The sequence below is a fragment of the Echinops telfairi genome, unplaced genomic scaffold (genome assembly GCF_000313985.2).
Source record: "Echinops telfairi isolate 266 unplaced genomic scaffold, ASM31398v2 ScPeMD7_443;HRSCAF=831, whole genome shotgun sequence".
In the NCBI taxonomy this organism is placed as follows: Eukaryota; Metazoa; Chordata; class Mammalia; order Afrosoricida; family Tenrecidae; genus Echinops; species Echinops telfairi.
This window is the reverse complement of record NW_022104341.1, coordinates 73,228,753-73,252,774: the sequence shown is the minus strand read 5'-3', so window position 1 is coordinate 73,252,774 and position 24,022 is coordinate 73,228,753. Positions and strand designations below refer to the sequence as shown.

Below are 24,022 nucleotides of genomic sequence, written 5' to 3'. Positions count from 1 at the left end.
CTGGGAGCTGCCCAGTTGGTGCTGACACTGAGCGACTGGCAGGAGACCCTGTGGAAGGGCCCCACGGGGTTTCCAGTCTGTCACCTCTGAGATCTCCGGGGCCTTCCCAGGGAGCCGCCGCAGGTTTGGGCCGCTCTAGCTTTGCGTGAGCAGCCAGGAACGCTCCCGGTCTACCCCGCACCCGCAGCTGCCCCTCCGGCTGCCTAGCTGTCTCTAGGAAGCTCTCGGTGGCCGCTCCATCCTGCAGTGTCTGTTTTGTTCACTGCCTGGATCCTGAGTGGCAGGGCGTGTCCGACATGTCGCAGGCGCTCAGTCAACACACGAATGAGTGTAAAGTCAGGTGTGAGCCGGAGCTTGGTGGCCTTGGAAGTGCCCAGAATGAAGCAGGAAATCAAACAATAAGTGGAATGGCCCACGACCCCGTTCTGCAGGCCACACGCCCTGGAATGGACAGGACAGTGCAGGACAGAATGGGAACCTTCAGCCCACCCCACACCGAGCCCAGGGCTGGGCAGAGTGGGGCACACGAGCCCCCAGTCCGGCCCTTGCACCCCAGCTGCGGGAGCCCCAGAGCTATGCTGACAAGCAAGTCTGGGTCCCAGGTCTGTGCTACATGCAGGGCAGGCCTCATGGAGACCCCTGGAGCCGATGCCACCCCCACTGCACACTAGGCCCAGGGCTGCCGTGGCGGTGGTCCCAAGCAACCGCTGTCCCCTGGAAGTGGGTGGCTCGGGATACTGAGGATTCACAGGAGCGGTCACTGAGCCCGATTGCACAGCTACGGTGTGGTGGGCCACACTGTCCTGGTTAGGAGATGGGACGACGACCCCTTCCCCTGCCTTCTTTCTCTATGGGATCCTGGGCCCGGCACAGTGCAGGCCATCAGTGTGGTGCAGGGCAACCCCCTGGGGAAGGGATGCCAACGGCAATCCCCCATCCAGGGCGAGAGCTGTGAGGGGGCAGTCTCAACCCTGCCCCTTGGGTGGGCAGAAATAAAACAGGCCCTGAGCGTGCTTATGGCATGTGGCAAGCGCTTGTGAGTGGTCCTCTCTGCTGGGGGTCCCTGGACTTGGGTTCCCCTTGAAGGGCCTTGGCTTCCCTGCTCAGCTGTGCGGGCTTCTGCCCCAGGCAACCTGCTGACAACAGTGCTTCCTTCTCCAGCTTGGGGCACACAGGGCACCTACCTGGTGGGGGCTGGGGGCTGAGGGCGGGTGGGTGGGGTGGCTAAGGTGGGCGGCAAGGCCCGAGTTCCCTAGTCCCAACCAAGTTTCCTGAGAGTTCAATGGGGCCCTCCTGGTGCCGAGAAACATTTCCAGGTGAGGAGGATGGGCTGCTCTGGGTTCCCATCATTATAACAGCCTGAGATAGTTAAGGTTTATTGTGCCAACCTGGGCGATAAACACGTGGGGTTAATCGAAGGGCGGAGAAATAAATGGCTCGGTGAGCCTCACCTTTCTAGTTCTGGGGTCTCTTGCTTTGTGATGGTCGGACCAGGGTGCAGTTGCCTTAGCCAATTCCCTGCTTCAGCTGGCAAGGCTCACTTCCTACGACATCCATCGAAAGGCAGGGCGGGGAGGCTGGACTTGTGCTTCCTGTACTGTGGGTGGCCCGGCAATTCTGGCCTCCATGACAGCCTTAAGTGGGTCTCCCTGCACCCTCCCCATCCATCACCCAAGCTGGGTCTCCCTGCACCCTCCCCATCCATCACCCAAGCTGGGTCTCCCTGCACCCTCCCCATCCTCCATCCAAGCTGCAGCCTGCAAATGCCTGCACCACCCTTAAAATCCTCCCAGACCCTCCACTGCCTCGAACAAGAACCCAGTCTGCTGCAGTTGACGCGAACTCGTGGACAGACGGACTGCCTCCTGGGGTCTTCATCTCTGTGGATGCAGGGCACCCCCGACCCTCCCTCCTGTGCAGGGCTGGCGTCCAGCCGTAGCCCTTTCAAGCACTGAACCACCGTGCCACCAGGCTTTTAAAAGAAACTTGGTCTCCCAGAGCCCAGTACTCACACACTTCAGGCCAACCCAGCAGCCCCTACCACCGAGCACTTCAGACTGGGCTGGGAATGTGTGGGGGTCCCTCTGATGAGGGAAAAAGGCAGGCTGAGGTTGTAGCCCATGGGGATCCCGGGCCAGGGGCCTTCTCCTACCTCCAGGTGACCAGAAGCCATTTCCACAAGCCAGATGTGATTTGCAGGAAATCCAAAATGCCTTCTAGAACCTCCCCAAATACTTGGAGTGGGGCTCATGTCCTCCATCGCTTCCACGCCAGCTTCCCCAAGGTCACTGTGACTCCACGGGAAGTGGTGTGCGGTGGACGTGCGGGGGACAAGGAGGCAGGCGTTGCTTTAAAGACAAGCCTTCCTTCTGTCCTGGTAACAAAGCTGCGAGCCCGGCAGGTCTCCCTGCGTTGTCACCAGACCATCAACCCTGAAACAGGTCCCCCACCACCACCACATAGTCACCAAGGGGTGCGGAAAAAAGATGTCCCTTTAATAAAACCTTATCAACATATATCGTACACAAACTACAATGTATCATAATTACTTTTTTTTTCCTCTCGTAATTCAGAACCAGACTACAGGGTAAGAAAACACAGAACAGCTACAATGTTCCCAAGAGTCGGCACAAGGTCTTTTTCCAGGCAGATGATCTCCCACATGATATGAATACATGGATCAGAAAGGGGGGCAATAAAACAAAGGCCAGCTACCGGGGAGGGGAGAGGAGCAGGGCGGATCAATGTACAAAGAATCGGGGTGTCTTCGAGGGAAAGACATAGAGGTCACCATGGGTGGTGGTGGTGGGGCGGGCTGAGGCCACCAGTTGCCCCTCCTGGGAGGGGGGCACAGGCTGGGTTCGCAGGTATCCGAAAACTAAACAGGGCTGGAAACAGAACGCCGGGTTGTTGGTGACCCCGCTCCCCCCCAACAGTTCCAAAGTCTTTCCGGCATTCTGAGCACAAACAGAGCAATTCTGGTCCAGACCCCGTCTCTGAGAAAGGAGGAAACAGACACAAAAAAACACTGGAAGCCCATCGAGGAGGGGCGGGTGGCGCGGAGGTTGGTTTCCATGTCCCAGGTCACAGCCATCTTGTGGGGCGCGGTCTCTCCCCAGGGGGCTCCAGCCGCACCCCCAGCTGGCAGGATCCTCGCTGGGAAGGGCGGCGGGGCGGCTGGAAGCTGGTGGAGAGTCCCGGGAGCTGGCACGTGGTCCAGGCGAAGGGCTGGGCCAAGGCAGGGTCCCGGCGGCTCCGGCGATGGGTGGCATGGCTCCTCTGCCATTGGGCGGGGGCTCGGGGGCCCACGTGGCGTGCAGCCGTTGCCGGCGCCACGGGAGAGACCGAGGGCATGTGTCCAGGTTCCTGCCCCTCCCACCAACCTCAAACAGAAAAGGATGACTTCCCTTCTCTTTCCATAAAAGGCCTTTTGAAAGAAACCACCAATTGTAAACGGTCCAGTTTATTATGAGGATGTTGGATGCTACAGAGACCATGGTGCCCTCACACCTAGACTAGCTCTCCTGATGGAAGAACGGGAGGGGGGGCAGACAGATAGCAGGGCATTTTTTTCTTTTTCTTTTTTTTTAAGAGAAGAAAAGCAAAGAGGTTGATTGGGGTGGGGTGCTTGCTAGAAGCTTCCATTAAAAAAAATTTATTCCCCCCCCCAAAAAAACCCGTGTAAACAAATTAAAAAAAAAAATCCCAACAACCACCAAACCCCAAACAAAAACAACAAAAAGTGTCATGTACATAAAAGGTCCTTTTGGGAAGGGGAAGGTGTTTTTGTTTTTTTTTCCTGGTTGCTGACTTGAAATATATTTTTATTTTGCATTTTGTCCTTCATGTTTTATGGAATAAAAAGTTCGGCCTTTTTATTGCATGAAACTAAAATTGGGAGAAGTGAGGGCATGGTGGGGTGGGGGGAGGGGCAGAGGGGCTGGGGGAGGTGCCCCTCCCCTAGCTCCCAGGTAATGACACCTCACTTCTTGCATAATTTCGGGCATCTTCCCGCCTGCAACATCGGCGCCCTCAGCATCTCGAGGAGGAGGAGGAGGAGGAGGAGGAGGAGGAGGGGGCGAGTCACACGCTCATCGTCATGCTTGGAGAATACTGCAAGGGCAGAAGCAGAGCAGGAACACCTTCAGGCCCGGGGGGGTGGGGTGGGGGGGGGTCCCAGCAGCCCTGTGTGGGGCCCAGCAGGGTGGGGATGGGGCAGGGGCTCTGGACCTGGGTGGAAAGCTGAGGGCTCAGGAAGTATGGGAGCAAGTCAGCACCCCGCCACTCCAAACCACTCTTATTTTTAGCAGGCAGAAGCAGCGGGCTCTGCCCTGTCCTGTGGGGGCAGTCAGCTCTCCAGGACTTGAGCTCCCAGCGGGGTAGGTCTGCAACCTGCAACCCAGTGCCCTGCCAGGAGCACCCCGGGGTGGGTCCAGGCTGTGGCTCTGAGGCCAGCTCAGCCACCACATTGCTCCTTCTCAGGGGATGGGCAGCATTCGGAGACCCTGGAAAGTACTGGTTACAACTCCCCGGCCCCACCCCGCCAGGATAATGAAAATTGCACCACCACCACCCCAACATGCAGGCATGCTGCTCCACTAGCTCAGTCCCAGCTGCTGACTGAGGTGGTGCCTCCAAGGGTGGGGGGGTGTTAACCAGTCAGGTCAGAGCCCTGGGGAGGCAGTGAGTGGCCAGGGCTCCCTGGGGCAAGGCCAGGACGAGCAGTCTGAAGGGAGGTGGGGTGCGGAGCAGGTGAGAGGCACCTTTCTCAGGAGGGCCCCAGGCCCCCCACCAAGCCAGGGCTTACATTGTCGTTTTGGAAGGAGTGGAGGAAGTTCCCTCCTAGCTCGCCGTCGTCTCGAGGGGTGCCCGGAGGATTGCTAATGCCACTTATGTTGTTAGGAGAGTTCTGCAGAGAGAGGAGGGAGAGCTGAGCGCCTCACAGCCTGCCCACACAGGGGGAGAGGGGCTTCCAGGCACCGCCCCCGCCCCCCGGGGGTGGGTGGGTGAAGCTACAGGTAGACTCACTTTTGGAAGTCCATCTATGTCACCCGACCCTGGAATGGAGGAGACTTGGTTCAGTTTTTTGCTCGCTCTCCCGCGGATGCCCCCTTCCCAGGTTCATCATCCCAGGCTCGCGCGCTCTGGGGTAGGTCCAGCTGCCTGTGGCCATGTGGTGGGCTTACCTAATGATCCGTTCATGTGGTGGGGCTCCATGCCGCCCATGCCGCCCATCGGGCCGTCGGAGCCAGGGCCCATCGGGAACTGAGGGAGGGGCACAAAGCAACGGAGGCTCAGTGGGCTCCCACACCCGGGAAGTCAGCCACTAGGGGAGTCCCCCCCACACCAGGCCATCAGGTTTTCTTGACATGGCCCCGAGTTGTGCAGTGCCGAGGGACATGTGAGGAGACAAAGGCCCCCCCAGTGCCGGCTCTCCCTCCAAGCCCCTTGAGCTCTTCTGGGGGTTGCACCCACTGCCCGCCCCCCGATCGTCTGAAGCCCCCCAGTCAACCTCACACACAGACAAGAGATAAAGTGTCCAGCTAAGCATGAACACGAGCCACACCCGTTTTACCAATGAGCAAACGGAGGGGCAAGGTGGTTACAACTGCCCAGATCTCTCACAGCGAGGGCACGGCGGCCCTGGGGCTCCTGCCACATGTGCCTCCCCATGCCCTTCCTCAGAAGCTTCTCAGGCATGGGAGGGCCTGAGTGGGCAGAGCTGGGCATTGGTCACTTGTAAGGGACACACCTGAGTTGTCTCTGAGACCTGTGGGTGGTAGCGTGGTCATGAGGGGAGCTCCCATGCAGAATAGATGCTGCACACCAGTCTGAGCCTCAGAAATAAGACCCCCCCCCCCGCCCCAGGCTTGCCAAGAACCATCAAATCCATTCATAAAGGGCACACACAAGGGCGGGGGTCACAGGCAGCGGGGACATTGGAGAGCCAGGTCTCGGGGATGAAGACCAGCGGGCACGTGGGAGGGGAGGGTGGCAGAGTGGGGGGTATCTGGCCTGCGCACCTGGGGCCCAGCCTGCAAGAGCAAAGCAAGAGCCAGAAGCCAGTGGCAGCGTTCCAGGGGCAGTGCTGGAGCAGGGCAGGGAAGCCAGAGTCGGCTGCACGCAGGAGGCGGCATGGATGGACTGGGGAGGGCAGGCCTTGGGCCCCAGGAAGCTCCCCAGCACGGAGCAGCTAGAGCAGAAGTGCAGGGGTGAGGTGGAGACAGAGTGCAAGGCGGCCCAGGCTCACCACCTGTGCATCTGGCAACAAACGTCACCCCAGTAAACCGAGCGGTGTTGAGGAAGGTGAAAAAACTCCGAGAGAAAGGGAGCGTCACTCATTGGCGTGAAGTGGCTTTGAACTTACAGACCCAGGAGGGCAGGGTGAACTGCCCTGTGGGGTTTCTGCATGGGGACTCGAGAGTCCAAGGGGCTCTTCGCTCTCCCTCAGGGGCTGAACTGCCAGCCTCTCTGAGGCTCCCAGCCCAATGCTTACGCTTCAGCCCCGACACCCCCTGGGACCCTTGCTGGGGGCCATCAAGTGGGCCACAACTCACGGGGACTAAGGTCAAGAGAATGAACCACTGCCCGGTCTCCTGCCACCCTCATAACTGGCCTCCTGTCTGAGCCCACTGACGGCGACGGTGCCGGTCTAAGTGTCATCATATCACGTACCCGCGTGCCACTGCTGTGTCAGAGACACACCTGGGAAAAGCGGTACATTCCTGGGTGTCTACGGTGCGTATTTTCCATTGTTAACAGGTGCATTGCGTTACCCGAGGGCTTTCCAAAAGTGGAAAACTCACATTATCTCCTCACTGTGTCTTTCTGAAGCCCCTCCACAATTCACCTGTTTGAAGTGTCCGACCCGTTGAGGATATAGGCGCACAGCACCACAACCCGTTTCAGAAGTTTCTCCGCCCCACAGCGGCCTGCCCTCCGTCTGCTGTCTGCCGTAGAGCTGCCGACTGCAATCCCATTCCACAGGTTCTAGGAACAGCACCGTCACGCACGGATAGGCCTCCGTGTCTAAGAACTTCCTGCAGAGCGGTGTCAAGGTGTGGGCGGCCACACTGGAGCGTGTCCGGGGACTTCACTCCTCTTGCTCTCGCACGAGCAACGCTCCCTTGCACTTGGGCACTGCCCTTTGCTCCACCGTCTGTGGAAGGAGTGCGGTGGTTGCTGATTCTTGACTGTTACGAATAACTTACCAAGAACATTCTCGGACAAGGTTTCTGTGGACGCAGGCTTTCCGGGTGCTTGGGTGTCTGTCTGGGGCGGCCCTGCTGGAGCCGAAGAGCCGTTTAACCTTCTGAGTAACCGTCAGGTGCCATAATTATAGACGCTGTTTCACCCCAGGACACGACGACGTCGCTCATGCTTTCCTGTGAGCATCTTATACTTTCAGTCTCACATTCAGGGTGAAGATTCTTCTGGGGTCGACTGTGTATGTGTGTGGGCCAAGAAGGGAGCCAACGTTACCATTTGCACATGGACAACTATCCAGGTGCTCGGGCGTCACTGGTCTATGATGTGCGACTTTGTTACTTACACGGCACACGGCCAGTGAGCTGTGACAAGCAGAAGCAATCAGTAAGCGGCTAATGAGTGTGAGGAAACAGAGCAGTGATTTTATAATATTCCTATCCTCCGGTATGACAGTTGACAGGAACGAGTCTAAACTCATGCCACTGAGTGGACGCTGACTCGTTGCGACCCTGAGGAGGACAGGGTGGAACAGTCATGACTGTTCCTGTGGGTGCGAGGCTGTCACTCTCTACAGGGAGCTGGCGGTTCTGAATGGCCGACCTCGTGGAGCACAGCCCGATGGGCAACCGCTAACCGCCAGGGCTGTTCTGCAGAAACTACCGGGCATGTAACTAACTTTTGGTGGTTAGACTCAGACAGGTTCTGAAGATACGTGACTGTAGCATTTTTAAAAAGGAGAAATGTAATAGGACTGATAAATTACCTAACGTACCTTTAATAGCAGTAATAACATAACAGGAGCCCTGGTGTCGTAGGTGGCAATATTTTGGGCTTGCAAGGTCGGCAGTTCAAAACCACTGGCTGCTCCAAGGGAGAAAGACCAGGCTTTGTGCTCCTGTAAAGAGTGACAGTCTTGGAAACCCACAGGAGCAACTTGTTCCCCCTGTCCTACAGGGTCCGCTGAGTCGCCATCGACTCCATGGCAGAGTGGGAGAGGAACCGGCAGCGATGCTTCTGTGCCAGGAAACAAGAGGGAGACATTGCTCGGCTTCCTCTTCTCTGCGGGCCCTGCCGGCTCAGACCCTCCCGCACTCCTCGGATGAAGCGGTAAGACGAATGTAGCCAAACGCAAAATGCACGGTGTCTTGCAGCCCAGTGTCTGTCCAATGCGATGGCATCAAGCACAGGGTACTGTGGTGCTGCGGGCAGGGAGCTCCGTCCACTCAGAGTGGCCCTACAGGACAGACGGGTGCAGCCAGCCCACGGGGTTTCCTATGGTGAATTCTCTCCATGGGCAGTTTGCCAGGCCTTTCCTCCCACGGAGCTACACTGAGGGTTTTGAACAGTTAACCTTTCGGTAACAGCCGTGGGCTTCCCCAGCATGCAATCCATGCAATCCGGGCTCCTGAGCTAAACACACTGGCCACAAAAGCAATTGGGGGGAGGGGCAGCTATTAAGCACTGGACTCTCCAGCCCAGGTGTTCACTTGCAGGCGCCAGGTGCCACCTCCCCGGAGACATCCACCAATTTTGTGCCAGACTTGTTCTGGGAGGCTGCTGTCTGTCAGGAGCCTTCTTTGCGTCCATCGGCAGTCCATGACTGGGCCACCCTGTCTCACACGGCCGCCGTTCGCAGACGCCCGAAGCATATACTGGATGATGTCCTTACGAGGAAGCCTCGCTTTCTCCGGGACAGTGGTTTGCAAGCACAGAACGTGACCCTGAAGGTGGATTCCAAGTAAGTTGCAGTCTTCAGCATACAGGAATGGGGAGGACCCCTGTAATGTGGGTGCCCTTTTCTGGGATGCCCAGGAGTCCTTTGACTACCCTGGGAGATTCTGCTGCGGCCTCACGGGGAGGGCAGTGAGCAGGGCAGGGGTGGGCGGCTCATCCTCCCTCGGCTCGCCAAGCAGTTCTGGAGAAGTGGCATGCACGTGTCCCATTTCCAACTTCCAAGACGTCCCTCTTGTCTTACCCTCTAAGTCAGCGGTTCTCAACCTGTGGGTCGCAACCCCTTTGGGAGTCGAAGGACCCTTTCACAGCTGTCGCCCGATAACAGTAGCAAGATGACAGTTAAGAAGTAGCAATGAAAATAATTTTACGGCTGGGGGGTCACCACAACACGAGGAACTGTATGAAAGGGTCGCGGCATTAGGAAGGTTGAGAACCACTGCTCTAAGTGGTTCTGCGTGTTTTGAGAACGTCGAAATATGAAGGGCAATCGTGACGAGGATCAGTATCACAGGTATGCAAACCCACTCCTTGTACACAGTGCTGTGTCCACAGGAGTGCAGGGCCGGGAATGTGCAAGCTCTTCTTTATTTTCTTTGCTCCGAAAGTTCATCGGCTATACACAACTTGCCAACATTTACCGGGGTGCTGCCTGCCAACACTGCAGAGCAACGAGCCAAGTCTACTTCGTACTGGGGAGAGAGAAGAGCCGTCGTTTGTGCTGGGCTTTCTGTGTCAACATTAAAATCACCTGCAAGGAGAGAGCACGCGTGCCATGCTTCCTTCCAAGTCCCTGAGAGCCACAGGGAGGGAGCCCTTCGGGTGGTGTTGCCAGGACTCTGCGGAGACTGCCCTGTACCACAGAGTCTCTGGGACAAAATGCCACCAAGTAGGTGGCTTTGCAGGACAGAAACGGATGGCCTCCCAGCTCCGGGGCTACGCAGCCACAGCAGGGTCTCAGCTACGATGACCCCTTCTGAGGTCTCTGGGAGAAGAAACTTCATGCCCCTCGGCATCCCGGGGCACTTCCCACCTCCCTCCTTTATAAGGACACCTGCCAGGGGCACAGAACCGCTCCTCTGCTCCAGTAGTGTCATCACAGACCCCGAGGGACCAGGGACCAGTCAGGACACCCGCCGCTTCTTCTTTGGGGTAGCGCAGTTCTAGCCACAGCAGCCAGCACACCGGTTTGTTGAGTTGCCCTGTCAGCCAACGAGGAGCCCTTTCTCAGCTCGGGGGACAGTCGGGGAGGACTCGGTGGCTCCTGTCCATGTGTGTGCCCCAGGTCTGTCAGCTGCTGCTTCTGCCGGCCACTGGTGTCTCTTCGGATGAGGAGGCCCAAGAACGCGGCCCGGGACTGTGGGATGCATGCTCACCCACGTGCCTGCAGGCCGTTCCCTTCCAGGCTCTGCCCGGAGCGCGCTCAAACTCTGCGTGGTCACCCACGGCCCCGCCCACGTGCCACGTGCACGCGATTAAAACCAAGTCACTGAGCCTGCCATTTCAGCGATGCCTGGGTCACGCTGTGGTGGAACCACACTCCCTTCTCATTCTCATCAGACCTCGCTCGAGCAAATGTGTCAAACTCGGACCTGGCACCACCTGTATTTGGAGCAAGACAGGGGACCGGCAGGCAGAGCCACAGGCGGACAGGCAACACTCCTCCCAGTGAGGCAGCACGGGGATGGAGGTCCCTGTGCCCCGAAAGTCACGGCTGTGGACATGAGTGGTCAGGGGGATAAGGGAATGGGCCCCATTGAGGTGGGTAACTGACAGCACATCCAACTGACACCGAAAACTGTGTCCATGTTCCCAACCTGCCACGTCCCTTGCCAAACGTTGGGACTCCCCTCCCAAAACCTGGAGGGAGGCATTGCTGACCAGGAGGGTAGTGGGCGGGTGGGTGGTCAAGCACGAATGTGTGTGGCACACAATCCTCACACCTCCTCCTCATGCCACCCTGGTTGAGGTTGCCCTCAGCACCCTAGGGGGCAGGTCAAAGACTCTACCTGACGGGGTGGCTGTGACCAGGGTTTAGTACACAAGGGAATGCGTGTCACCTTAAGAACTGAGCCAACAGCCACCCGGAGCACCCTGACAGCCACATCCCACTCACAGCAGGCAACAGACAACGCTGGGACCACAAGCCCGCCCTCCTGCCCTGCAGCTCACAGGTGGCGCCTCCTTCCCAGATGTGGAGGGAAGAGCATGGCAGCGGGTGTGGAGAGGTGGGTCAGCCAGGCCCTAAGCCCAGAGGCCCAGCTAGGGGACAGGATGCCTCCAACCAAGGGCTCTGGAGCAGAGGGACCAGCGGGAAGCAGAAAGGTGATGTCTGAGCTGGACATCCATCGAGGGGTTGGGATTAGGAGGCCGAGACGCGAGAAGTCGCTTCTAGAGTCACACGAGGAGAGGCAGAGGGGTGGGGCCCGAGGTCACCAGGTCCACAGGGCGCAGGGCAGGCCGCTGGGGCCACCGAGCTGCTTCCTCCTGCTGGCAACCCCACCCTCAACCTCCACAGCAAGGGCATCGGCCTCAGGGCCGGGGCTGTCCAGGGGAGGATGGCCAAGCAGGGGCAGACCCAGACGCCCATGCATGCCAAGGGCCTTCTTCACCAGCACCTGAGCAGAGCAGTGGGGGTCCCAGCAGTGGTGTCCGGTGACCTCATTCTGACAGCACACGCACACACACACTCCATCCATCCCTCCCCTCACCCCCCACCGCTGCCAGCCATGAAAGGGCAACTGAGCTGCCCGAGAGTTAATCACTTTTCTGACGGTTTATTTTACTCATCTTTGGTAGCAAATGGCTGAAATCAATTAAACGTGCTTCCCCCTCAGCCCGACGAAGCTAATTATGATTTGTTATGGTATCTGATATGTAAATTATTGGAAAGCAGACTTACGTTGGACCGGCTGCCTCCAGGCGGCACCGGATTAATCATTGTGTAGATGTTGTCACTGGAATTTGTTGAATCTGTAGAACAGTGGAAACCGGCAAGTCGGGGTGATTAATTCACTTCTTAATTAAAACAAACTCCTGGCACTTGAACTCATTCTTTTGTATTTTATCACCTAAAACTCCTTCTAAGTACCACCATTTTCTGGCTAATTTGTATTTAATGAAGATTCACAAAATTTTTAATCACAGAAAATTCAACTGCGAAAACCACTCGACCCCAGAGAGGGAGCATTTCAGGGCATCTGGACAGTCATTGGGACACTGCCAAGAGGGCCTGTGGAGGCCACAATGCTCAGCTCCAGGGCCCGGACACTAGACTGGTACTGAGACCCGGGAGCCAGCCGGGTAACCCACCCCTTAGTGGGGGCAGAGAAAGGCCACACATTGCTCGCCCCCCACCCCAGGAGGGAGCACCCTGCCTGGTGGAGGGGAGGGGAGGAGGGCTGGGCCTGGGGTTAAGGGGAATTAACACATGGAGAGTCGGCTGTGCCCCAGCCTGAATGTAGGTCATGCAGCTCATAAAAATGCAGCAGCGGATAGAGCGCGCAGCCGCCAGCTCCAGCCCCGCAGCCAAGCGGCCTCCCTGGTACGGGGAGCCTAGGAGGGATAGGGGAAAGGGTCTCCCGGCTAGCGAGAGACGTCTCTGTAAGCCACCAGCCAGTGTGTGCCTACGAGGAGCGGGTCTGTGTTTCTCGGGCAGAACCCCACCAGCCGCACTCTTCTCATTTGGGGAGGGGGTACGGGCTGTGTGTGGAGTGACTTCTAGCTGGCTGGTCTGCGATTCTTAGCAGGGAGAGAGACACAGTGATATCATGCGTGTGAGCATACGTGCCCACATGTGCATGTCTGCCCTCGTGTGATTAAGGCGAGTGGGGGAGGGACTCTCCTACAGAGAGGACTGGATGCCCAGGGGGTGATGACTCTAACAACAGCTGCCCTAACACCCTGGACACTAGATGCATCTAGAGAAAATGCCCAGGCAGGCAGCCAGGGGCAGCCCTTCCTCGTGGGAGTCGAGGGCAGCGAGGACCCTTGTTCTAAAAGGGCAGCACCCAGGACCAGAGATAAGCAGTGCCCCTGGCTGACATACTGGCACCAGGGAGCCTCTTGACCCCGGATGTCCTGGAGGCCAAGTTGCTCAGGGCCCGGACCCCTGCAGAACCACCAAATACCCTCCCCACCTCGGTCCCCAGTCCTCTCACCTGCGGGACTAGGCATGATGGGCGTTCCTGGGGGACCGCCACCACCAGGGGGCCCCTGGAGAGAAGATGGGACACGGCATCAGGAACCACAGGGACGCATGGCCTCCAGCACTCACTCAGGGCACAGGACGGGTCCTTGTTCCGGGCAACTGGCTCTGAGACCCCACCACACCCCCCTGGGTTCACAAACACACGGCCGAGTGCTGGCCGCCTGGGTTAATCGGCAGCAGGTCTTAGGACAGTGTGTAACCTGTGCCTGGGATGCGTTTCTGAGGGGAGTGAGCCGGGAGCAGCCGGTGGTCCCTGCACACCCAGGCACATGTGGCTGGACAGGCCACGCCCCGAACCCACACACTTACCACATAGGTACCGGGCGAGGAGGACGAGTATGGAATCTGGAAATCAGATGGGGAGCCACCGGTTAGTCTTGTGACAGGCAGCACCCCCTTAGCCTTGGAACTCATTTGGGGACCCAGTGCCACTGTCCAGGAGAACCTCCTGGTCAGTTTCCCCACGGTCATGGATATGAAGGTTGGAGCCCATTCTCTCCTGTGCAGGTCTCTGATGGCTGGGAGCCACAGAGGCGGGGGCCCAAGGCATGGAGGCTATCACCCTGGACTGTCCCTCCCTCTGAGCACCAGAAGCCAGACCTGTAAGCCTCTGCCCAGGACAGCCTCTCAGCTCAGACCTGGCCTCTGCAGAGGAGGGGGCAGCCCAGCAGGCAAGGTGGGCTTCTCCCTGAGGCATCAGGCCACCGATGCTGGTCTCCCAGGAGTCCTGCTACACTGTCCCCATGAACAGTGTCACCTACAGCAGGGGCACAGGAACCACCCCCTACCCTAGAAAACACCCCCAACCAGTCGTGGGTACTTACTGAGTTAGCACTGTTAGGATTCGGCCAGGGTCTGCCGGCGCCGGGGCCCCTGCGGAGGAGAAGGGAGACAGTAAGGGGTGGGGGTGGGGCAGCACAATCAAGCAAGTCCTTTGTACAGTCCTAGGGCCGACGTGGGTCAACAGGGCGCCAACGAGAGGTTCACGCTCGTCAATGTCCTGTGTGTGCACTTCCCTGGAGAGGGGTCCACAGACTCTCAAAGGGATCTGTCCATCTATCCCTGAAGAGGGCTTGTTAACACCCACGGACATCCTAGGAAACAGTGGGGGGGGGGGTATGGGCTCTGCAGTGAGAACCCCCCAGGGTTCAAACCCTGTCACTTAAGCTGTGTGGTCTCGGGCAGTGACTTGACCTCTCTGAGCCCAGTGACCTCCTCTGTAAAGAGGGAGAGGGAGGGGGGGCAACATTAACTGCCTCGGCAGAGTGCTGTTATGGGCGCTAAGCACACGCGGAAGCACTGCGTGAGGGCTAAGTGTGAGCTGCCGGCCGGAATCCACACCCTCATGTTACTGACGAGGAGATGGAGTGCCAGAGAGGTGTTCATCTGATCACGCGTCTTGGGGGAGGGAGGGCACCGGGGTAGGAGAAGCCGCAGGCCCTGGGTGGCAAGACAAGTTGTTTTTGCCTTACATGTTAATCCCGGGCATGGCGGGGCCGAGGGAGTTGGGTGGAGGTCTCATGCCGCTGCCGTAATTCTGCAACGATAACCAAGGGTCAGTCTATGAGGAGCAAGAGGGACCGGAGAGAGGAGGAGGAGGGAGGAGAGACAGACAGAAGATCAGTGAGAGGGCTCGTCCGTGAAAAGGGGGGATGAGAAACACAACGACACCACAAACAAATGCCACCATTTCTGGACAGGGCAGGGGGCGGGTAGGGCGTGAGTGACAGGGACGGACCACAGACGCCAAGCCAGCACGGAGGGACAAGCACAGCTTTCCATGCGTTCTCAGGGGCTTCCGGAGGAGTCTCGCAGAAACCTACGGATGTCAAGTAGGCAGCTCTCTGCGCTGCTCTTTCCCACAGGTCTCAAGGCAGGTAAAGGGATCTGACCTGGCAAGGTAAGGGCACCCCGAGGGGGCGCACGAGCCCCATGGACAGTGGCGCGAGGAGTGCTCCTCATGTGGGCCGGGCAGAGGAGTGCTCCTCAGGCCCTGGGCCAGCTCGGGCCCCAAGCATAGACACCTCACCTTGCTGGTCCCCTCCCACCTGGCCGAGCCCCAGCATGCGGGGGGGCCTCGGTGGGCACAGTGGCTTCCTTTCTGTGCTGGGGGTCCCCGAGTCTGTTGAGTACTCAGAAACTGCTGGGTGTGGGGAGGGGGATGCCAGGAGACCGAGGGGGGGGGGGGGCCAGAGTGGGCACTCCAGGAGTCCCTGACCATACAGGGCCTGCGCCGGCCCCTTCCCTCTCCATGCGCCACACGGTGGGCGGCAGGGACATTGCCCCGGGGTGCTGTCACCCTCCCTCTGGGCCTCTCAGAAAGACTTCTGCTGTGGGGAACGCTGCTCTCGAAAGCGTGTATTCCCGCTGCCTCCAAGTGCCAAACAGAGAGACACATTCACCACGCTGTACTTACTGCCAGCACTACCACCCCTTCCCAAACTTTCTCAACACTCCACACGGACAGTCCACTACTGAGCGAGCGCCCGCCACCCCCACCTCCCCTGCCCCAGCAAACTCCAATCAGCTTGCAGGACTTCTCCTGTTCTAGACTCCACACAGGGGCCCTGGTGGTCTCACAGGAGATGCACTGGGCTGCTAACCGCAAGGCTGGCAGTTCAAAACCACCAGCCGCTCCTGAGGAGAAAGATGAGGCTTTCTGCCCCCGTAAAGATGTAATCTGAGAAACCCACAGGGGCAGTTCTACCCCATCCTATAGGGTTGCTATGAGTCAGAATGGAGACCCCCCACCCCCACCCCCGCCTTTACTCTGTATAAGTGGAATCACACAACATCTGTCCTCTGGTGTCTGCTTCTTCCGCTCAGTGTGAGGTTTACAAGGAACATTCACGTGGTAGCAGGCGCAGGACTGGTTCTCTCTACAGCTGACTGCCCCCCCCCCGCGGTGGGGGTTGGGGGCGCTGCAATAAGACCTGAGGGTGGGGCTTGGGAAGCACATGTGGATTCTACAACAATCCGGTGACAACATGATACGGCCTCCTTTTGGGTGGGTTGAGGAGCAGGTTCACAGTGCACACCCCAAAAAGGAGCCCTTTCAACAGGCTGTGGGCATCTCCGGGGGACTGGGAGGGTGCTCCGGGCACACACCCTGCCCAGCCCAGCCTGCAGGAGCCGCCCAGCAGGCCTCTGCTCAGACCCTGCATTTCACAGGTGACAACTGGAGGGTCACAGGGGTCAAGGCCACAGAAGAAGCCCAGCAGATACAGGGACAAAGAAACTAGGCTTTTGGGAGGGTGATTCAAATCAGAAACACCAGCTAGAGGGCTTGGAGACTCAGGAGGAGCGGGCCAGGCCCCACGGCTTTTCGGCCTTCCCCCAGTGCTGGAGGTGCTGGGGAAGCCCGCAGGCTGACAACCTTCCGGGGGTCTGTCTCAGACACCACACCTTGGACAGCTCTGAGCCGGTCAGGATCCACAAAGGACCCCATGCTTGGGGACGTGAACCCCCACCTTTCCCTCAGTTCCTTTGCTGTGAGGAGCCAGGCTCGTCGAGGGCCCCAGAGGCTGGAAAGGCAGGCAGTCATGGCAGCTGGTGGGGACTGTTTCCTGGGACCGGTCTTGGGCACTGTACAGGGGACACCCAGCACCCTTTCCCGTAGCAGGAGATGGCATGAGGCATCCAGGCAGTGAGCCGGGGAGGCTGTCCTCCACCCTGCCCTGCAATCATGTGGGGGCTCAGTTGAGCGGGGAAGCCTCCACAGGGGTGCCTAGGAAAGCTCATCAAAGGTCCCCCGCCGTCCACCTGCCCCCTCCCTAGGACCACGGGGTGTTTCCGGGAAAGGGATCCTGGTCTTTCTATCTCTGAGTGATTTGTTTAGAGCAGCAGTTTTCAACCTGGGGGTCATGACCCTTCACAGGGGTCGCCTAAGACCGTATTTCTGATGGTCTTAGGAACCAAGACACTCTTCCTCTATCCGTCTCCAGGCGGATCTGCCCACATGCAGATACGCCCACCACAACATGGGGAGCTGTATTCAAGGGTCGCGGCACCAGGAAGGTTGAGAACCACTGGCTTAGACGCACAGTCAGGCTGGTCCTGGGGACATAGCTTCCAGAGGGCAGCACAGGGCTGTCCCAAGGACCTCCGGCTGTCTTTCGTCAAAACCTCTCTGCCAGCTCCACTCCAGCCCCAGCACCCCTGCCGGCCAGCCGGCCTCCCTCCTCTCCCCAGAGCTGGCCAGGTGCCCCGTAGTGTGAGCCACACTCCACCTGCAGTCACTTCTGAACACTTGGCCAAAGGTTCCTGCCGGACACTGACACACACACGTTTTAAAAGGCGAGAACGCTGTAATGTGAGAACACTGCCTTCTGGCCCCTGGCTGTTTCAGGAAACCCAGTGAAAGCTGTCTCAGCGTGAGGGCGGAGGGCGGGCTGCTTCAGCTGGAGTGTGTCCTGGGCTCTGGGGCTCAAAAACAGGAAAGGGGTAAAGCACAGTGTCACTGGGGCCGCTTTTGAAAGCTCCTCTGGAGCCCAAAGAGCCATACCCCTTCCTTCCTTTGTTCACCTGGGTGCCGAGGGAGTCACTGGTAAGTAGTGCAGTTCCTGCTGGGGAGAGCCTGCTGTCCAGCCTCACGGTGGCACTGCACATACAGGGGCGCTCACTAGAGGCTGGGGGTCCCTCCCAGACCCAGGTCCTGATTCAGAGCTGGGGGTGGTCGCCTTGTTTGTGTTCCTGCTCTCAGGCTTCCACCTCACCCCGGCCACCCACCCCTCCCGAGGACTGCCCACTTTACAGTTGCGGAGCTGGGGGCTGGCCCGCTGGGCTGGCTGGCTCTAGAACTCTACCTTTAGAGCCCTTCTGTGCACTGGGGGTGTTGGCAATGCCCTCAGGGCACCGAGACGGGGGGCTGGGGAGTAGGGAGCGCCAGCCGTCTCCCACTCTCAGGTCCCCGGACCTGCTGTGCCCACTATGGCCTGATGGTAGATTCCAGCACACCCCACCCTCCCCTGCTGCGTCCCAGACCCTGGAACACACCCATCCTCACCAGGGCCCACCATTTGCACCTGCAAGGGGGGCTGACGGGAAAACAGGGACGAAGCATTCTGGGGTCTCGTGCTGTCACAAAGCTCGTGTCTGGAAGGAACCCAGTGCCTGGGCCACGCACGGGGAAAGCCAGTGTGCTTGCTGGGTGTGCTGTTGCATGGGGGTGGGGGGTGGCGGGGAGTGGAGGCGCCGGGGTCAGCAGGGCTCAGCCCCGTGCTAGCATCTCCTCCTTCCTCTGGGACACTTCTTGGGGCGGAGGGGAACCCCACCTCCTGCAAACCACTCCTAGAAGTCCTTGGGAGCAAGATCTCGGGCTCTGGACCACCTCACCGCCTGGTAAAGTACACCACCCGAGGGTGCCGGGCTGCTGCTCAGGTTCACAGTGGGCTGGGGAGGGGAGGGGGCCTTCACCTTCTGGAACACTGCCCTCAGCCAGCGTGACCACATCTGTTTCTAGCTTCTAGAGCAGTGGTTCTCAACCTTCCTAATGCTGAGACCCTTTAATACAGTTTGTGTTGTGGTGACCCCCCCAACCATAAAACGATTTTCATTGCTACTTCATAACTGTCATTTTGCTACTGTTATGAATCGGGCGACCCCAGTGAAACGGTCGTTCGACCCCCAAAGGGGGTTCAGCCCACAGGTTGAGCACCGCTGCTCTAGAATGTAGGCATAAGCACAGGCTGGACCAGCTGCTGCCAAGCCCAAACCAGGGGAAAGACAACCAACAACAAAGGGAAGAACCATAAAGCAACCACCCAGTGCAAGCCACAAGGGCCCTGGATTTCAGGCGATCTGACGCTGCCAGGGCGGGGAGCGGGCTGGGCTGTCCCACTGGAGACTCAACTTGCCACTTTTCAGCCTCCTCCCGAGGCAGATACAGCTCCGCCCCCCTGGACGGACGTACCGGCCAAGCCTCCGAGGATTGTGAGCACGTGGTGGGTGAGTGGGGCTTCCATGCTCCTGCCTCAGCCACCACCCTCCTGCACCTCCCCGTTCCCCCACTGCTGCGTGCTCCAAAGGGGCTTCTGACCCAGGCAGCCCCTCGCTGGGAGAACAATGAGCTTTGGGGGACGTGGGGGCAGAGGGAAGACGAGGACACCGGGGCAGTGGTTGGGGAAGGCTTGCTTCCTTTTAGGATTACGGGGCCAACAGAAGCCAAGGACCTCCCCCAAATCTTTCAACACTGCAGATGTTCAAACCACCGCTGTACAGGGAAGCCAAGGGCTGGGCTTGCAGTAAACGAAACTCCAGAATGATGCAAAAAACTGTGGGTCTATGGGACAGTCATATTCTCCCTGTAAAAGGGAGGTGTGTGGGGGAGGCCCCTGAGAATCCCAAACATCTATGAGCCAGGGGTGGGAAAGACAAGCTCAGACTTCTAGGCAGGGAGCCAAGAAGGGGCACAAACAAACCTCTCCCACCCTGAGCCCCATCCAGATTCATCATCTGGCAGGCAGTCAGGTTCCAGAGCTCCCAAGACCGGACGGACACAGTGAGCTCTGCCTTGGCTGCTTCAGGAAGCGGAACTCCGTCCAACTCAAGAGGGTGGGAGTCCACTGGGAGAATGTTCTAGAGCGGGCAGAACCCGTCAGACCTGGGCCAGGAGGTCCTTCCCTCTGGGGCATAAAGCAGAGTCACAGGGCGGCGACTCTGCTGTGACCAGGAAGTACAAGTACTTGGGGGCTTGCAAGCACTTCTTCTGCAAGTTTCTAACCTGCCATTTTTTTTAGTCACTGTATGAAATAGCTGAGGTGGGTGCTTGGGGACCTGGACAACCATCCTTCTCTGCCGTCTGAAGGGACACTGCTGACAACCCAGGTATAGACACCTCTCAAAGTGGCTTTTTTGAGGACAGATGGTATGGTGTGGGGAGAGCCAGGACTGTCCCTCACTGGCCTGACTCTAGTCCCCATGGCCCCTGAGCCCACCCAGCATCCCTGGTGGGGCACTAGACCCTCTCCCTTCCAAATTCCTCACACTCCACACCGGGGCTCCCCATTCCAAAGTCGGCCCTCCAGAAGGGTCCCCCGATGCCCGCTCCCCACTCACGGGGCTGTTCCTGGCTGTGTGTGGCCAGCTCAGCCTTGGGCAGAGAGAGGAGCATGGGACATGGGCAGCCCTATCCTTTTACCCCTGCGAGCTGAGGCGTGGCGGACAGACGTGAAGACAGGAGAGAAGGCGGTGCACACAGATGGACAGGTAGACAGACGGACAGACAGACAGGCAGTTAGTTACCTGTGGGCCAGGACCCATGGGCCCCATGCCTCGCGGAGGGTTCATTCTCTGCATGGATCCTCCCATGTTGGGGTGCCCTGCGTGAGAGAGCAGGTGAGCCTCGGGGGAGGAGGCCAGCCCGATGCCCCAGCCAGCCCAGCCACACCCCGCCCCGCCCCTGTACCTTGTTGCCGGGTGGGATCCATGGAATTAGGCAGCAACGGCTGTGTCCCAGGGACTCCTCCTGGAGGCTGGAAGACAGCACACGCTGAGCGACACTGCAGAGCTGCGAGTCCAGGGGGCCTCGGCCCCGCAGGTGAGGGTAGTACCCACCTGGCCATCTGGGCTCACTCATGGTCTCAGACCATCCCTGCTGCTTTATGGCTGGAAGGAAGTAGCCGCTGGCGTGAACGGCAGTTACCCCAGCAGCTGGGGGGCTGAGCCCTGTTTGTGGGAAGGCAGGCACTGCCCACACGCCAGCCTTCGTGGGACAGGGACACCTGATGCCATGCTCCACAGGGTTCGCCTAGAGGCAGTAGAGCCCTTCCTGGTGCCCACCTCAGCTTCTGCCACTGCAGTGTAAGCCAAATGCATCTTTCCCCCACCTTAACTTTATCTCTAACCCCAATCATGGGGGGCCGAGACCCACAACTCAAACCCCACACCATGAGAGGCCCTTTAAAAAGGAAGCAGGGAAGAGATCTTTAGATTCGGATGGGGACTAGTAGGGCCCTCCTCAGAAAAAGCAGCCCAAAGGTCCCCTGTCACTTGTTGGCAGCACCAGGACAAGTCCTCAGCTCAGATCTCCTGGCTACCTGCTTGTTTCTACCTGACATGGGAAGTGTGGGGAGTAAGCCCCTAAATGGCCAGATGGTGAATGTGATGCAATGGCAGGGTATGATGGTCACTGTGGTGGGGATGGCAGGAGTGACGGTCACTGTGGTGGGGATGGCAGGTGTGACGGTCACTGTGGTGGGGGTGGCGGGTGTGATGGTCACTGTGGTGTGGATGGCAGGTGTGACGGTCACTGTGGTGGGGATGGCAGGTGTGATGGTCACTGTGGTGGGGGTGGCGGGTGTGATGGTCACTGTGGTGGGGATGGCGGGTGTGACGGTCACTGTGGTGGGGATCGCAGGTGGGTGTGATGGTCACTGTGGTGGGGAGAACAGTTTGCTACAGGGTTCCCGTGTGCAGGAAGTGTGCTGTGAAACCCCACGAAGAGGAATTAGCTTGGGGCTGGAGGTACTGCAGCTGCAATGTGAAAAGAGAGGGAGGGCGAGGCTGGGGGGAGAGCCAACTGCTCGGTCCCCACCCCTAAACCCACAAAAAGCCTTTGCCTCTCCGCAGAGCAGGTCCTTCCCCTCTGCAGACAGCAGCCATTTCAGGTTGAGCCTGGGGCCTAGCAGCCTGACTGTTGCTGTGGGAAGGACCTGCGTAAGTCTGGCTTGTCTGCGCTCAGTGGCAGACTCCACACAGGTGCCAGGAAGAAGTGGTGGATGGTAAAGGACACACCAGCCTAGTTTTCTCCACCCTCAGAACAGAACGGGACGGGCTATGCTGGGGTAGGCTTGCGTGGGAGCCTGGGAAGGATCCCAAATTCACCAAGTGGGGTGTGGCCCCTGTTGGGGAGGCCGGGGCAAGTCTCTCCCATCCTTGGACCTGCTCCGACCTCTCCCTCTCTCCCAGGCCAGCTTCATCACCCCAAATTCCCATGCTTGACTCATGCGGCTGCCTTCTTGGGGCCTTGGGGTTTCAGAGGGCGTGGGGGGACAGGAAGGCTAAGCCTGAGGTTATCTGGTTTGGAGATCCCAGGACGGTGAGGGATGTGGGCGAGGGATCTCCTGGGTCACTGAGATTTTTGGCTCAGTTGGTGACCCAGCAGCCCAGTCCAAGCTTGGTGTACCAGTGTGGGGCTGGGAAGCCTCACTTTGGGTGGGTGGGTGGTGTTCCTGCAACAGGGACTGACCCAGGGGAGGTACTCTCCCACCGAGGAGCCAGAAGCCCTTAGATGTAGAAAGGAGCAGTGCATGCAGCCTCAGGCCAGCGCTTCCTCTGCTGCACCACGGGGTCTAAGAGAGGTCTGTTCCTGCTCCGGGAGTGGACAATTCCACCTGCTTGCCCAAGCCAGCCAGCCTCCATGGGGATACCGTTCGTCACCCACCCCCCTCACTTGACAGTCAGCAAAGAGGGCAGCAGGCAGGCTCCAAGACCTGTGAGCCCTGGTCCCCACCCCTCCAGAACATGCCAGCTCCTAATGGGTGATAGCCCAAGCAAGTGTGCCTCTGCCTCGTTCACCTGCCACAGTGGCCTGTACCTGCTCCTGGGACCCTCCGGCCCAGGGATGCCTGCCCAGGGGCACAGCCCTCTTGGGAGAATAAGCACTTCAGCAGTGCCTAGGAAACTGGGTTTCCCGCGGGGAGGTGGGCACTGCTGTGTGCAGATGGAGAGTACTCTCCACTAGCTCTCCTATACACTTGTTCCTGCTTAATTGCTGCCGAGGAACACGCCCCACCCCTTCCCTGCCCCACTTACTCTCCATGTGTCTCGACTGCTACAGGAAGGGCAGAGTGACAGGAAGGATCCCCCCGGTCGGTGGGGGTTGGGGGCAGGCTGCTGCGGAGGGTCTGGATGTGTGACGGCAAAGGCTTACACGCTACTGACAAGTTACCAACAAAAGGCGTGGTGGGCAAGCAGTCTTAGAACTAACCACGCCACAGACCTGACAGGGCAGAGCAGGGTGGGCACGTCTCTGGACTGGGAGCTGGCGGGAGTCCAAGGCTTCAGGGAGTCCCTTGTCCACCCGACCTTCTGTCTGCTCCTCCTGCCACACATGTAAGGCCCACTCTCTGCTCAAGAGCTGCTTCAAACTCCTCTCTCCACACAGGCCCCCATGGTGTCAAAGGAAATGGGATGCAAAGGGCTTTAGAGGGAAAATCAAGGGGAGAACCGGAGAGGCACCACCTGGGTGACGTGACGTGAAAACCCGAGGCCCCTGGTTACAATGAGGCAGGAGTTCCCGTGGCAGCCCATGCCATGGCTGTCCTGCCCAGCCTCAGGCCAGGAGGATTTGCGCTCAGACACTGCCCAACAAGTTGGCAGGGCAATTCTGGCTCCCAGGGTGCCTAGGGTGGTGTGGGGGACTGGCGTGGCACTCGGGGTTTTTGAAGTTTTGCAAAGTCACTGAATAAATTATGCTAAAAGATCTTGGCCAAAAAGGGGGGCGGTGTCACAAAAAGACACCTCATCTCCCTGATGTCTCTTTAGTGACCCCAGACCCCCTCCTGGCCCTGGATGGGCTGATCCAGGGCATCACCTTCTCTAGACCGTCCCAATGGGCCAGCACTGCCAGCCAGAGGACCCCAGGCTGGAGGGGCCCGGCCGTAAGCAGACCACTGTTCTCAGGATGCCAACAGATCCCTTCTTTTTGGAGTTGGGTCTGGGAAGCGGAAACACTCACAGGCGTCCTGCCCCGCTGCACCCGGCTCACGATCTAAGCATTCCTACGGGCCATTTCTCCCCTAATAGCAGGATTACATTCACCAGCCTTGGCAGTTCTCAAAAGCTTCCAGGGAAAAATGCACATTGTCAATTAACTTCATTAAGGAGGAAGGAAGACCCTTTTCCAAGAAGTGGCTGGAGGGGAGGGGCAAG

At 58.8% G+C, this 24,022-nt stretch overlaps 1 protein-coding gene across 1 annotated transcript in view; it reads right to left on the bottom strand.

Moving 5' to 3' along the window:
• Window positions 1-2,474: 2,474 nt before the first annotated feature.
• Window positions 2,475-24,022, bottom strand: part of SSBP3 (single stranded DNA binding protein 3) — a 52,697-nt gene continuing 31,149 nt past the window's right edge. The window contains exons 5-15 of the mRNA XM_045291899.1: window positions 20,556-20,622; window positions 20,393-20,469; window positions 14,623-14,687; window positions 13,975-14,023; window positions 13,460-13,495; window positions 13,101-13,155; window positions 11,843-11,913; window positions 5,187-5,265; window positions 5,029-5,057; window positions 4,808-4,909; window positions 2,475-4,113 (exon numbers count right to left, since the gene is read on the bottom strand). Of these exons, the coding sequence (XP_045147834.1) occupies window positions 4,084-4,113; window positions 4,808-4,909; window positions 5,029-5,057; window positions 5,187-5,265; window positions 11,843-11,913; window positions 13,101-13,155; window positions 13,460-13,495; window positions 13,975-14,023; window positions 14,623-14,687; window positions 20,393-20,469; window positions 20,556-20,622 (660 nt within the window). The 3' untranslated portion in view covers window positions 2,475-4,083. The remainder of the gene's footprint in view (window positions 4,114-4,807; window positions 4,910-5,028; window positions 5,058-5,186; window positions 5,266-11,842; window positions 11,914-13,100; window positions 13,156-13,459; window positions 13,496-13,974; window positions 14,024-14,622; window positions 14,688-20,392; window positions 20,470-20,555; window positions 20,623-24,022) is intronic.